At 41.6% G+C, this 16,182-nt stretch overlaps 2 protein-coding genes across 2 annotated transcripts in view; one reads left to right on the top strand and one right to left on the bottom strand.

Moving 5' to 3' along the window:
* Nucleotides 1–299: 299 nt before the first annotated feature.
* On the bottom strand, nt 300–6,878 carry LOC106808066 (26S proteasome non-ATPase regulatory subunit 3-like; the record flags this gene model as incomplete). Its single annotated transcript, XM_014810623.1, is given in 8 exon segments — nt 300–523; nt 1,326–1,440; nt 1,607–1,713; nt 2,421–2,611; nt 3,496–3,632; nt 4,182–4,316; nt 6,285–6,475; nt 6,637–6,878. Coding segments are annotated over 8 exon segments (1,221 nt in total), but the record flags the coding sequence as incomplete, so codon positions are not given.
* A 190-nt stretch (nt 6,879–7,068) lies between these two features.
* The window catches only part of LOC106808061 (bridging integrator 2-like), a gene marked incomplete in the record, with an annotated part of 86,291 nt that continues 77,177 nt past the window's right edge, over nt 7,069–16,182 (top strand). The window contains 1 exon segment of the mRNA XM_014810619.1: nt 7,069–7,180. Within this exon segment, the coding sequence (XP_014666105.1) occupies nt 7,097–7,180 (84 nt within the window).

Consider the following 16,182-nt stretch of genomic DNA (forward strand, 5'->3'; position numbering starts at 1 on the left):
GGAAAAAATGGAAAATAGACAATGTACTCTCTCACCTTAGCGACAATGTACTCTCTCACCTTAGCGACAATGTACTCTCTCACCTTAGCGACAATGTACTCTCTCACCGTAGCGACAATGTACTCTCTCACCTTAGCAACAATGTACTCTCTCACCTTAGCGACAACGTACTCTCTCACCTTAGCGACAATGTACTCTCTCACCGTAGCGACAATGTACTCTCTCACCTTAGCAACAATGTACTCTCTCACCTTAGCGACAATGTACTCTCTCACCTTAGCGACAACGTACTCTCTCACCTTAGCGACAATGTACTCTGCGTCCTGTGGACTGTCCACCTGCAGCTTTTGGGCAATGTCGGCGAGGGATATGCGCGAGTACGACACGTTGATCATGCGCACGCCCGTCTTGATGACGTTGTGACGCAGACGCACGATTAGCGTGTACGTGTCGTCCGCCTGGAACTGCGCGCTGAAGTTACACAGCACCTCATTGAAGCGGGACAGGTCGCCCGCTCTCACAGCTGGAAAATCGCAAATAACAAATCACAAATCACAAGGAATTAATCTTCTTGATCACCCTGATATCCTTGTTAGCAGCAACTCGTTTAAGCGAGACAGGTCGCCCGCTCTCACAGCTGGAAAATCAAAAATCAAAAATAGCAAATCAAAAATCAAAAATCACAAGGAATTACAAGTCCTGGTAACCTTGTTAGCAGTCAGTACTTCAGCTATTTGGGAAACAAACCACAAGGAATTAAACTTCCCAATCATCATCCATCCTCATTAGCTGTAAGCACTGTCAGCTATATGGGAAAAAATCATAACTAATTAAACTTCCTGATCATCCCCTGTAGGAATAACTATTGTCAGCTGCTTGGAGGAAAGCATAAAACGTTAACCTTCCTGCTCACCCTCCATCCCAAGTAGAAATAACTTTAAAAGTCAACAATCGCAAGCACTTGGTGATGCTACATGGAAAATTTATTCTCCGAATGGGTATCGTGATCATTCGAAAACATTTCATTAAATTTAGATATACAGACAGCCAATATAATAAATGTAACATGAAATTTGTATTCGAGGTACAGGTAACCGTTTTAAATGTGTTGCAGACACCAGCAAAGAATCATTTCGTCAGCATTTGTTGTTCTACCAATCTATACTAGTCTCCTTTTAGACTAATGCACAAACTAACATTGCCTAAAGTATATGTCAAATACTCAAGAATTTGTACTTATTTGCAAGAAGATTACCATTCAGGTTTATTTCCTGACTGATAAAAAACTGCCTTCAGCACAATAACATATCTGCTTTAACACATACCCTGTGTGAGTTGGAAGTATGGCTGCAAAGTCTTTCGAAGCATTGTCTCTCTGAATACAGCCCGGTCTGGGATGTCACCCAAAAGTAGCTCCACTGTGATAGCCAGCTTGTGAACCTATAAAACACGTCACATGTCAAATCTTACCCACAACGGCTAAAACGTGATGCATCGGATAAAAAATACTCCAGTGGCCTTGATAAATGATAGTTTTAAAATAATGATTTCAAACATATACTTAAAACAAAGCAAACCAGATTTCACATAAGAATACTAGACTCACCGTCTGCTTGAATCCTGCAGCAGCATTTGTTGTAGGAGCCTTTCTAACCGCCTGTAGAAGATTCTTGTGTGCTTCTGAGTATTCGAGCTGTGTTGCCTTGATGCGACCTATAACATCCACCATGATTAGTGAATTCGTTCGTCAAAATGCTAATAAAGTGTACAGATTGTTGCGAATTTTTACAGACCCCATAATGTGTCATAATTTCAATACTCTATAAGATAAGAAGTCCCCTGTCTTGTTACTAACATATTAGGCAGGTGCACCTGACGTTTCACTCAACGTTTCACTCAAGAGCAGCAGATTACTAGCCAGACATAAAACTTAACCCATCCAGTATATCAGTGAAACATATCTCGTTTGCAAAATGCAGAACTATAATGAATTTCCAATTCTGGTTCCAAGTGGCGTATCAGATCTCATTAACGATGTCGTTTCGGTACATGTCACAGGGTTCAGTTTACGGCGTGGGGTTTCTCAAATTATCCCAACAGAAAATGTAACAATGAAGTTCTACAGTAGGCATCACCTCAAACTAATCAGGATGCAGTGCTTTAGGCAACCACCAACACTAATCAAGGAGCTAAATATAACAAGGAGAGGAAGCGAATTGGCTGTGTGCTTTTCGCCTCAAGGGCGCCATCTATGGACCATAATCAGCTGAAACGGCTGTGCCGACCGAACACAGAGACAATAGAACACTAATCTGTTCTAGGGTTACTGCCGAACCCAAATTTGGGCCAGATATGGCGTCGCTTCCTCTCCTTGTTATATTTAGCTCCTTGACACTAATGACCAGGGCGGGAATGCTCACCTAAGTAGTAGAGATACCTCGCCCACTCGTTGTTGTTCGCATTCTCGGGAAACGTGGACTTTGAGACGAGTTTGTCGGCTTGATCGTACAGCTTGTAGTGAAGGTAGTTACGCAACAGCAGGTTCAGCAGACATGACACTCCCTCATCATCGTGACGCAGCGTCGATGTACGCAAGCGCGCGTGCAGGAAACTACAACAACACCCAGGGTTAACGCGAGTCCGGAGTCAAATACTCCCCGATTTACTGTCGGACTCCCTGATTTTACATATGCAGGAGTCCGTGCGACTCCCTGAAAATTCTGCTATACTAACTAGTTCGTTCCAGGGCACGGCCTCCTTATTATTCCCACGCGGAATTACCGTATTTTTTCAGCAAATGTCCAAAGAAAATTTGGCAGACGTGCAACCGCATGAATCTTCAAAATAATCACATGCGTTATTATTAATATCTTTAGTTTTGAACTTCAGACTGCGGACTCCCTCATTTTGCCGCGGACTCCCTCTTTTTGAGGGCAGGGACTCCGTTGGACTCCCTTGCACAAAAGTTAATTTCTACCCCTGACATCAGTGCGATGAACAAGGACCCAGTTTTGAAAAGTGTGCTGCATCAAAATTAATTTCGTTTTTGACAATCAGCTTCAGGCCATGATCCACAATAGCTTTCAAAGGCAATTACCATTAATAATTTAATCCACCTTATTAATGTTTTAACTTAGCAATTCATATTTCTACTACTTATGTACATCGATAATCACAATTATATGCTTTAAAATTCTTGCATTGCCACCCAAGTTTAACATATTGCATGTTAAGATAGTATACTGTGTTTAATCCCTCTCTACACATATAATAAAACCAAGTTATGTACTTTTTAATGACAGTGGAACCTCGATTTTATGCGCCCCGATTTATCACGAATTCGGATATAACGCGATGAGTCATTGGACCCCGTTTTTTGCACTCATATTTAACCACGTATATATATAACCCCGATTTAGCGCTTCCCCGCTTTTGTCGCGATGATATTTTATGTACCACAACCATCGCGTTATAACAGGGCTACACTGTATTTACCTTCTGATTGTACTGAGCTGCCCAGTCAACTCATGTGCACGGGAGTAATAAAAGAAGCACTTGGCTGCAAGTGAATCCAGTGTCCTTCTGTTATACGATACAACCTTCTCTGTCAATGAGGTTGAGCACTTTACAGCCTAAAACAACAAATCATGGACCATAATTAATAAATCCCACAACTGCAAAACCAAAGGCTGACGAATAAGAACCAGAGTAAAATTCACCAAGTTGAGCAATTTAACTAGTTTTACTCATGAATAACAGTTTTCCACTAAATTTCTGTCACTTGACGATTCTGAGCTCTGCATAACCATCGCTCATGATTCTTGTTGATTGCCAAATAAATTGTGTTTGTGTACGTACCATTACCATTACAGACTACATAATTTATACTGCATACATATACCATATTTGCAGTTTCGTTAATTAACTGAATTCTTTTTATCGTAACTTGAAAGTTACAAGAGCGTCTAGGATCTTGCAGTAGTAAGAAAAATTGTTGCAAGGATTTTCCATTCTCATAACTTTGCGATGTTTCTGTCAATGGTCTACGAGAGAAAAAGTTCATATTAAGACTTTAAAAATTAATTTTGTTTCTGACAATGAGCTGCAGGCCATAATGCACAACAGCTTTCAAAGGCAGTTGTCATTACTAATTTAATCCACGTACCTAGTGTTTAGCTTACCAATTCATATTTCTTGCCATCTATCAAATACACTAAAACAAGCAGGTGTATGTAAACTTCAACCTCTGGGAGTAGTGGTTGCGACCTTATACTCTTGGGTCTCAGTGGTGCCACAGGACCATCTGCTTCCATAGGCTGAAACAGATATATACATATAGGGTGATCAGAATTATTACAGACATATAAATAACTGAAGACATGCAACTTATTTTATACAAACACAAGCTATATTACTCATGAGACAAAAGAAAGAAATAATAAATACAAGTAATAAATTAAGAACAAGAAAGAAACTGAATTGTCTAAATACAAAACCATCGGCTGTCATTGGTATGAAATTATTTCGATTCGATTATTGATATTTTTGTTTTCGATATTTCGATCTGATTCGATCCGATTCGATTTACTATGTAATAAAACATGATGTAGCAAAAGAAACTTTAGCAAAATATTCCGACACATGACTTCTCTTTCCTTTCCTGGACCTGAATGAAAAAACGAATCAGGCAGGAATATGAAATCTCAAAAAGATTTCTAGTGTATGAAGTATGTATATATATATATAATAAAAAAGATCGTGTGTAGTGACGGAAACGATATTGTGCAGGGGTCGAAATTAGCGGTACCCCGATATCCGCGGGATAGTAGATTTTTGTGTTGGATGCCAGATTTCCAAAGCTTGGTATCCCGCTTCGATAGTAATATACAAAATCGTCAAAATAGGGATAGTGGTTGTTGAGTTATCAACTTTATACGGCAGCGCATCTGAGCGAGTGCGCGCGATCTGAACAGGCTCAGGCACCCTGATTCTCATCGGTCTCGCTGCTAGCATGATGTATCCATTAGGAACCAAACTGAAAAGGCTGTTACTACGCCACACTAGCATTATACAGCGGGCATAGTATAAGCGTATAAACTATAAAGCGTGGCGGATGATAAAGCTATGTCTCCACACATGCGGCACGACACAGCAAAACGCAGCACTGTTGTGCTGAAAAAAAATACATTGTGATATCGCGCATTGTGTTCACTCCTGGGTCATGGGGGGGGGGGTTGCAGGTCAGCGATAGTGATGGTATACATTGTATCAAGAGCATATAAAGAAGGAGAGCATACAACGGTGAAATGCTGAAACCATGTTGCAGTATTAGTCGAATTAATAAACTTTCCCCATTTTATTTTGACGATTCTTTGCAGTATTATTGATCAGCTGTCCTACCTTGCTAATATAAAACAAACCGCTTGTCCCTATGATGCCCCTACGCTGAGATAATGAGCGGTGAAAATCTGGTATTTTCGCCGAAAACCGACTTGAGATCAGTCAATACTGCGACTGTCTCTCGTTCTGGCGATAGCTTCAGGAAACCTCGCGTGTTTCCGTCATTCATTGACAATAAAATTTATTTTCCTTCTACTATCTTTTCATGCATTTCCAGTCATTTACGCAGCTATTACTCCACGAAAACGTCTTGTTATTTATCGCAATGGTGATGGCCCGCCCTGGCCTACGCTGGATGTAGTAACGCTGTAGTAATAACGTATCGAGTCAGCGCTACACAGCGGCGACTGGAAGCAACATACAGTGCACAATACGAGAGACAGTCGCAGTACTAACTGATCTGGAATCGGTTTTCGGCAAAAATACCAGATTTTCCCTGCTCATTATCTCAGCGTAGAGGCATCGTAGGGACATGCGGTTTGTTTTATATTAACAAGGTAGAACAGCTGATCAATAATACTGCAAACAATCGTCAAAATAAAACGGGAAAAGTTTATTAATTCGACTAATACTGCAACATGGTTTCAGCATTTCACTGTTGTACACTCTCCTTCTTTATACGCTCTTGCTTGTATCAAGCAAGCCAGACAATACGTCTAGACATGTACGTTTCAGCGTATTGTGCAGGCCTGGCCGTATGTAAAATGGACGTGAGCTCGCTGGCGTAAAGATGTACCAACTCTTTATTTTTATATACTGTATCGGATCGCTATTTTTCGTTTTATTTCGATATCGATAACGGACGCAAATCCATCGCGATTCATCGATGAGGTGGGTATCGATGACAGCCCTAAAAAATATCATTAACATAAAATGTGAAATACCTCTTCAATGAAAGCCAATAACATATCCTTCATTTCCGAAGTCGGAGGAAAGAATCCTATGATCACACGTCGCAAAACATTATGGTTTAATCTTCGGCGAGTAGGAAGCAGAGCTCGGATGACACGAAGAACAAACCTGGGCTCTTTTGTATTGACACCCTTTTCAATCACTTTTGCGTGCTCTTTAATATCTAAAATGTGTACATATAAACAGACAACATTAACATTTCTGAAATTCTAGTTACGAAGCTAAGAACGGATTAATACGATGGAACAATTTACAATGGTGTCAGCTTATAAGATACATATGAAGAGTATTCAGTTTATTAACGCGTTAAATAGATAATTTTACCTTCGACTGTCAACAAATCTGGATCTCTTTTTGTCTCGGTCTCTGAACCTTCCTTTTCTGTAACAGTAGGAGGGCTACTTGCGTCCTTCATTTCTACGTCGGCTTTAGTGTCTTTAGCCATCTTTAGTATTTATATAATTAAGGAGTAATTGTTTCCACTAACAATAGTAGTAATGCCCTAAAAATTACACAAAACCATGAGTCGATGCTTTCTATTTATCAAATATGTCGGGCTTAGCAGGAACGCACATACAAACCGGAACTGATGTCTATTGGTTTATAACAATTTACGTTGAATATATGCAAAATTTAGTACACTATACAGTGAATTAAATTTTCCTATTTTAATTATTTGTGATAGGGTGCTTAGATAAATGCTTTAATATGTAAACGTATAACATTTTATTATATTATTTATTAGCCAATCAGGTAGCTACCAGTTAAGTCGTCGTCAACAAACATGGAAGAGGCTAATGTTCACTCAACTCCTGGGAAATCCCGAAAAACTGTTCTACAAAGGAAAGCCAGCCGTGCCAAAGAAAAGGTAACGGTGTTAAAATGATTATTAGTGTATATTCCATGATTTATTTTACTTATTTTTGACGGAAACTCTGCCTAAAAATGGCAAAATCGATTTTGCTTTCTTCGCACCGCCGACCCGTGTAACCTGCTGATGGGTTGCCTGCAGTGCAGACACCGCCCCGATACCAGCAAGTAGTTGCTAAGCCTAATCTGCTGGTGTTACTCCTCAATATTACATAGTTACCCATAGATCCCACTGCCTGCTCGTAAAATATAATATGCCCTGTGTGTTTATTTTGTTAATTGAAGTTGATGTCGTTTTATTCGTTAATTACATTGGTTGTGGAAAATTGGAAATATCGATCACTAACTGTAGAGTAAAGTCTAGAATGTGTTGTAGTATCAAGCATTCTATCAACTTTGTAAATTTGTTGCTTTAAAATAATGATAATTTATTAGTAGTAGTATTGTTATGCGAGTAACCTGTATTTATCGGCTTAACAGGATTCCCCCCCCCCCTCCCTCCCTCCACCGACTTAAAACATTAAAACACCCAAAAGCACCTTTGTCAAACTTGCCTTAGTCAAGCGGATGTGCGTTCATCTGATTCTTACCCATGTGGATTTCCGGGCCACCCCCCATGTATTTCATTCTAGATGCTGAAATGGTGCCGCCCATGCAACACCAACAGAACAAATAACAATAAATCACTATCTATAGGCGTTCGGTAAGGGAACTCCTCAAGGTCAAATGTTTTACAAGCTGGCTATTCAGTTATTAACGAAGGCTATCAGCTATTAAACAAAGTTTAAGTATTCCAGAATCTAGCTGGTAGTTATTATATGAATTTTAAGGCGGCCCAAACAGTCTCATGTGCACACGTCAGTGTAAAAAATAACTTCCAATTCATGATTTATGCTTTTGTGCCATTAAATTAAACGTGTTGATAACTTAGTATGTAAAATGTAATATTAAGCTTTCAATAACGGCATTAGCTTTCATGCAAAAATCACGAAATCTGTTGAATCTACTTTTGTAAAATTGAGTAAAACTTTCAGATTTATCACTCATGTAACTATAACATTATTTTTAAACGTGATGCTTTTTGTATAAAGGTTCTGCTAATGTTTACAATGTACATGTGTTTTATTCAACTTCAGTTCTGTATACAGACTGAGCCACATGGTGGCTCGTTTGGTATATTTTCCGTAGTTCAGTGCCCGGTATATTGAGTCTTGTTCCTGTCACGTTATTCTAATGATCACCAGGACACGTTCTCGCTGTGTGCCCTGTAGAACTGTTAGTACCTGTCAGTTTTATGTGTCAGATGGATAAATAGACCAGAGTAGGACATAGGACATAGGTAGGAAATAGGTGGGAGTAGTTACTAGTCAGGCGTATGCATTGGCTAAGCTATAATATTATTGTTCCAGTTTGCCTTACTTGTTTCGTAATGCTGTCTTAATTGGCCGCACAGTATTGTGCCATTCAAATATATATGATTGCGCTGACATTGTAAGTGAGAAGGTAGTGAGTTTAATTGGTTGTGTGTTTCTCTAATCATCAGCCTGTATTTGTGTATATCCGTTTTTTCAAGTAGTACTTTGGTTACTAGACCATGTCAGTGCTATTCGTCTTGATTAATTCCCCATATATGCACGCATAGGCGATTATGTGTACTACTATTGTTTGCTAGCACTCAATCATCACATTTGCCTACTACACCGGCTCTGTGCCTTGCTACCCAGCGATTTTGCGTGCTGCCGGAAATTATACAGGGATGTGTCATCCCTCACGGCCCGAGGCTTTCAGGCAGCGGGCAATCTAGCTGCAGTTTTGGACACATTAGAGATGAGTAAACCTGTTTCTCTGCTGGAATGTCAGCCAGGTGGGGGTGGGGGGGGGGTATATTGCCAAGCATCTAATGCTAGATAATCACCTGCGTGCAGCCTATCTCATTCTCTAATGTACGCTTTATAGAAGAAATTAAAGAATGTAATTTTACTGTAAGATAACGTCAACACCATGCGTTCAAGTTATGTGTGTTTAGTAGTTACATTTTTAATTGTAGAGATGTTAGACATAAATTTATTAATATATAAATTATAATCGAATAAATATTTGGAAAAGGAATATTTATCTGTGTGAATGCAGTGGTTCTATAGATAACGTTAATACACGACATGTAACAGCGTTCATAGCAGTAATAGTGATTCTAGCATTTTGAACTATAAATTGAATGACATGAACCTTTCACTGGTTTTACCCCTATAGAAACAATTGAATTGGCTAAATTACTATCTGAATAGGTAGGAATGTTAACGCTGACCACTCCTTAATTGTAGACGCGTGCTGTGAGGTTCTGTAGTGATCTGCATATGCCATTAAGGCAGCTCGCAAACTAGCTGTATACTAGCTGAGCTCTGACCTTGTTTCTTTCATATTTAAAAAAGCTCGTCTTTATGTGCCTTAGCAGATTAGCTAAGTGCCGTCTCTGTCCTTCCGTGTGAAGCACGTGACTTAGGCTCAGCCCCATGCTATGTCCGCTGTGGCCCCATTCACATAAAGAATCAGAAAGTTGGACCCCTGCTGTAGATTTCTTGTGAATGAGGAAGTGTTTGCAAACGAGGCCACTGAGGCAAGAACTTGACAAGGGTTCGTTTTGTCGATTTTCATCCACTATATAATGAGTTTCTGGGTTGATCACAAACGGATTCGACGCGATTTCGCTGTTGCTTCTAAAGGCGCACGCGGCTGCTTATCTGTCCTCATAATCCCTTATAAGTTATAGCAACCTTCATTGTTGCTGTTTGTGCCTTACGCGAAACCCAGTCAAAGATTGCATAGCGGATTTGATCCCCTCCCGGTTCAGCTGTGGCTCAGGGTGTTGTATACATGCGGTAGTCAGAATGCTTAGCATTCGGTTCTTATCTGGGTAGTGTACGTACAGGATGTCTCAGACTCGTCTTTCCTTTTAAGCAGGTTGCTGCTATTGCACAGTTTATTGAAGCAGATTTTTATACTCTGAATATGCAAATTGCAATATGTCTGTGTGATGACACGTCACCTGTCTGTATCCAGCTGTCAATTGCCTGAATAGCGGCTCCATATTTCAAAAGAACCCCGTGTATTGGTGCAATGCCGATCCGTTAGTCGAATCATATGAGAAATTCAGTGGCAGCCGCTTTGTTAATCTTTCACGTTGCGGTAAATCAAGATAAACACGTAATTGTGGCAGTCGTGTTTAGCAATGACAGGATCATGAACTTTGCTGTAGTACATATTTGCTAATCTGCGATTAGTGAGCCTTTGGCCAACATCGCGATTTCTTGTGTACCAGCGGAAGAGCTATTATCATTTGAGATAAGTGGCCGCATTAAGTGCCTATCACATCCAATGATCCGCAAGTGAAATATGTGCGTGTTATATATTAAAAGTAAACTGCCAAACCTGACTAGCATATAAACTGTCTACATTGCTTTTCACATGGTGGAGCATATATATAATAGTAATAATAGGTATTACTAGCTATTATTAGGTATTATCAAGAGTAGATAATAACACATTATGTTATTAATATATTAATACACATTGTGTTATTATCTACTCTTGGTATTATTAATAGCTACTAATATGTATTATTAGCTCTTGATATAATATATCTGTTATTCCCTCTACTGCTGCATAGACAGACTTACACAGCGCCTTCACTGCTGTGTCACTCAATGGCCATGCCGCTCTGGTAATATCTATTTATCTAAGGAACCGTGATTTAGTTTGGCAACAAATGTGAACAGCGGTGAACAGCAGTGAGTAGGTGCCACTATAGGGTCGAGTAGCCTGTGGGACACTGGTGTGGACGTTTGTGTTTGATATCGTTGGTGACCTGAAATAAGTCGCTTCTGCTTAAACAGAAGTAGCCTCAATGACCCTATATATGACAGCCACATTATCACCACTATCGCCACTATTTGTACCATCCGTGTTACCTGTATCTATCGCACCGATACTTGTGAAGTGAATCATTTACTTGTCGGGCGGTATCTCTCGTAAAGGCGTCGTAACGGTGTGGTTACAGTGATAAGGTCACAGTAAACGTTGTATTGCTATATAGGTGTAAGTTGCAAACAACAAACAAATAACGTAAAGTTTAAAAGATAATTTGTAGGTCATCATACACAAGGTTGTTGTTTATTAGTAAGTGAGAAATTTGTTTAGACGGGGTCATAACAAGAAGCTATGTTGCAAAGATAGACTGACTATTCTTCTCTGCACTTTGAAGTTAGCAGACCATAGAAAAACGGTCGCTGATTCTGCGTGTACCCTTGCCGTACAGTTTTGGCAAGCAGCTATGGCGGATTCAGGGTATACAGCATCTAATTTTAGGAACCAAAATCGTACCCTAGCCGCTATAGTTGCTTACTGTCCTAGGTAAGGTTGGTACGTAGGTGCAATTATAGCTAGAATGCTAGCATGAACGTATGTGTAATGCTATTCCATACATGGACTAACGCTCCATTAGAGTGTTCCAACTTTGATATGATTAATGATTGAATCTAACCCTAACCCTAACCTTAACCTAAATGACATTAAACCACAAACTAATATATGACCATGACCATATATATATATATATATATATATATATAATATATTATATACATATATGTTATTATGACCATAAATGTCATTAAAGTTGGGAACACTCCTAATGGAGTATCACCCCTACAGGAGTTCGAACTGCTATACGGTAACACGACCTATCGGTATATCAGAGTATAGAAGCCGAGTAGAATAGACCACCTACGCAGGTAACGCAAGCTGCGCGTGACAAATATCTGGGATTGCAGGAAGCATTCCTCTGTATTAGCCTTTTAGAGGCGACGAGGAATTTCTGCTAATTACTCGGAAAGAATCAAACCGCGAAACATCCGGCACCTATCCCAGTTATATACCCTCACAATGCAGTAGGGGAAAAAAAATTGACGGAATAACGACGATAGAGACCGCCATTTGTTCATTTGGTTTGCGAAGGCAGGATATAAAAGCAAATATTAGTACACTATAATTGCCCGTTCGGCTCGCTGCATTTTGTATGCGTTTATGGTTGTACTGCTCGCATCTTGTACGTGGAAGGTGCTGCAAAATAGCGATAGAGCGAGCTTGCGAGAGAGATTCCACTGCTGTAGACGGCAGTGTGTATGGAGCAGTGTTTCTACTGACGGTTAGCGCATCTCTGTCAGCTAGTATAGTGATAATCCGGGAGTCCCTCACCTGCGTACACCTGGGGCGTCTGTGCGCGGCGTTTGTCGCCCGTCTACGTCCCCGTTTCTCCCCGGCTGGAGGAATTCATCCCTAATCTCCCCTCTACACATTTTTTTCTCGAAAGTAACTTCTTTCGCAGCTGAGTGGTGGTGGGGGTGGGGTGGGTGGACGCTTCTATAGCTGCGAATGCGCATTTTGTCACTATTCAGCGTGGCTACGCACGCGTGTTCGCTGAAAAGAACATTAAAGTCGTTGTCGTTCGCGAAAAAAATGTGCGTATCATAGCTTTTCGGATTACCGAGTGCACCGTTCATCCCCGCCCTCTCGGGTTACCTTCATGGTTAACACTTAAATGGTGTTTGTGTCCGTTTTAAATGTATTTTGTGCAATCTGCGTTGAAGTTTATCCCGTAAAATACGTTTTCCCCACATAACCAAGGAATTTGATGAGTCATGTGCAATGATTGCATATAGTACGTATTGTTGGCTTCTATATAGCTAGTAATGATCAGAAATGTGGCGCTGTGATCAATTTGCGCGCTCGAATTCACGACTTCTTTTGAACTTTCCTATTAGTAATGTTTTGAAAAAGTCGCGATGGTAAGGTAAATTGTTAAACGAATATGTTTTCGTTCCTTTTCGTTACGTGTCTGAAAGTCACACGAATCAACACTAAAATACACCAACAATTATTAAGTGATGCTTGTTAAATTACATGTATACGCTGTAGAATAGTCGTTTGTTCGTACACGCGCGCGCGGCCATGGCGTTTCCTCGGGGAGGATGAACGTTCTAAAAAACCCTGTTCATTGCCGTGACCGTGCGTGAAGTTTCGCAAACGGTCTACACAGTCTGATGTAAAAATAGCCCTTAAACTTGCAGGGAACTATACTTGTCCGGCATATGGATTGTACCCGCTTATATTATTGTAACACGTATACGCGCCTAAAACCTTTCAACATCTGTTTGCAGCTAATCGGACTCACACGCACCCCCTCTTCCTAGCATACGTGTGTTCATTGTGCGTATTTAGCGAGAATCTAAATGCTCATGTTGGTCGGGTTTGAGGGGGCGAGCAAGTAAAAATTCGCAAAAGCGCTAATACATCTGCAGGCAGTGAATAATGTGGGACAGGAAAGAGTGTGGGAAACCGGCGACCTGTAAAACTGGCGATCAACCGAGTCCTGTTTTAGAGCTTGATTAATCTAGAACGCGTCTGAGCTCGCCGCATCTCAACACGACTGGCGTAACGACACCGCGCTGCAGCGACGCGGTGGAAAGAAAACACGCTTCTCCACGCCCTGTCCTCGACACTGTGAGGGCTTGCAGGACGGAAAGAGTGATTTCTCTTCAAGATAGTTCAAATATACCTCTTAGCCACGCTAAAATCGACGTCGCGTTTGAAAACCGCCGTTTAGTGTCTGCATACCGTACTTATGGTGCTTATCTCAGCAAATGACCGGCTGTATCGCCTGTAGATACTGTCTTAGCAGCACATTCAGGCTATGCCAACTAAAATATTGATTCCAGGGATAGTGTGACAGTTTGGAGATGTACATGTAGCTAAGCGTGCAGAGTACAGCTGTTGAACTGATACTTGTTACGTCGTTTCCCGGTGACGGAATAAAAAGCGAACGCGGCTATTCGTGTAATCTCTAGATTAAAGCCGAAGACAGACGCGCTAAGAAGAGCGTATTGCGTATCGAGGGAGTCACGTTAGCAAGAGCGGTACCGTACAAGCGTAGATATATCTATTTTAGCAGACTGCCAATTGCAGGTGATGCTGTCAGACTTTCTAAAGAGTAGTGACTAAATTAAGCCAGATTGTCTAGTTGATGTTCTTATCAGCGAGACTTGAAATATGGATTTTCACAACATGTGAACTATAGGAGGCGCCAATGAGCTTAGCTTAGGGCATTGTTTGTAATGCTGTTTGCTTCTGTTCATCCCAGATAATCTATGTAGGAGCCCGCCTACGTGTGTGGGAACTTGTTTTTCGGGACGCGTAAAGCGCAGCCTCCATCGGGCGTGGCATGCGTTTTCTTGCTACGTAACCTAAATCATAATCGTAAGAGATTAGCATTAATGATTTTACTCAATTTTCGTGGCAAGTATACGATATATATCATAGGTGAGATGATGAGCAAATTCTTCTTTCACAGCCTTGGATATATATGCATGCGTGTAATTCTGTTTTGTTTTTTTTTTGCTGACGCCTATCATTTTGATATCGGTGTTCTTATTGACACTGCTTGCATATTTGCCTCCATGCCGGCTACCGTGGCCGATTGAATCGCGCACGAAAGCGGGTTTTCTTCAAAAGATAGTTAACTGATCAATCGCGATTGTTGCTAAGATGTGTTGCTAAGATGCTGCTTGTTGCTAATTGTCGATTGTGCTTGCTTGTTAAGTCCGCGGCGCACACGTAAGTTATTTTTACTACTCAAGTAAAATAACGCATGCGTCATTTTACTCACGTGTGCGGCGAATTTTCGTTGAGTAATTTGACGCATGCGTCATTTTACTCACGTGTGCGGCGAATTTTCGTTGAGTAATTTGACTCATGCGTCATTTTACTTGAGTAAAATAACTCACGTGTGCGCCGGGCATAAGATGTGTTGGCGTTTATGGAAAATTTGGTAGTTGATTTCTCAGCAGTTGTCAGTTTTTGTCGCCAATCTCACGAGGCCCGTGAATATATTCGATTAAAGGCGCCGGAGCTACTGTGATACGTACGTAGCTACAGCATGGCTGGGTGCCACTGATCTCTCCACTGACCCCCAGGACCCTATTTCCAAACCAGTTTGCCTGCATGCGCATCCTCGATTATGTATGTTGAAAGCTGTGTCCACCTTTTGCACCTTCTTTCATTCTTGGCCACCACTCAAGCATGCATCAATTACTTTTCTATGGCGTGCGTGTTCTGTGCACGGGGACACGCTTGTCTGTCGGCTCTGCAGCAACGTAGCAGACCCGAGGGACCAGACTGGTCTGGTCAGGCCGACGATACTGGGCCTCTTACACAAAGTTTATAAATACGCGTTTCCCCCACGCGAGGGAGAGATAACATCATAACGGACGCGTTTCGCATTTCGTCGACTCGTATTTGTTCTCGCCTTCTCTTCTTCGTTTACTCATCTTCGCGCATGCAGATATATCCGCATGCAGATATAGGCGCGTGCAGATATAGGCGCGTGCAGTTATAGGCGCGTGCAGGTATCTTAGCTGGCGTCGGTGTGTGTACGCGCGTGTGCGTGCGTGTGTGCGTTCGTGTGTGCGTTTCGTGTGTGCGTGCTGTGTGTGCGGTGTGTGCGTGCGTTGTGCTGCGTGCGTGGGCTGTGTGTCGAGCGTGGTGTGTGTGTGCTGTGTGTGTGGTGTGTGTGCGTCTGTGTGTGTGTGCGTGTGTGTGTGCTGTCGTGCGTGCGGCGTTGCGTGGTGCGTGCGTGCGTGTCGTGTGTGCGTGGCCTGGTGCGCATGTGAACCGCGAGGTTATTCAGTCGATATGTTAACACTTCGTTAGTACGCTCCATTCCCCCGCAGTCTCTGTTTAACCAAACAGACACAAATTCAGTTCTGGACTTTGAGCAAGCATATTAACACTCCCGATCTTCAACTGCCCGACAACCCACCCCGGCCGACCCATGCACCATCACTTTCCGCGGACCCGTCGTGGAGCGAGCCCAAGCGGCATCGACGTACATGTCTAGTCAATTAGTACGCTGATGGTATTTCGTCGGTATACGGACCCGTAATTGATTCC

Source organism: Priapulus caudatus, unplaced genomic scaffold (genome assembly GCF_000485595.1).
Source record: "Priapulus caudatus unplaced genomic scaffold, Priapulus_caudatus-5.0.1 Scaffold251, whole genome shotgun sequence".
Lineage (NCBI taxonomy): Eukaryota > Metazoa > Priapulida > Priapulimorpha > Priapulimorphida > Priapulidae > Priapulus > Priapulus caudatus.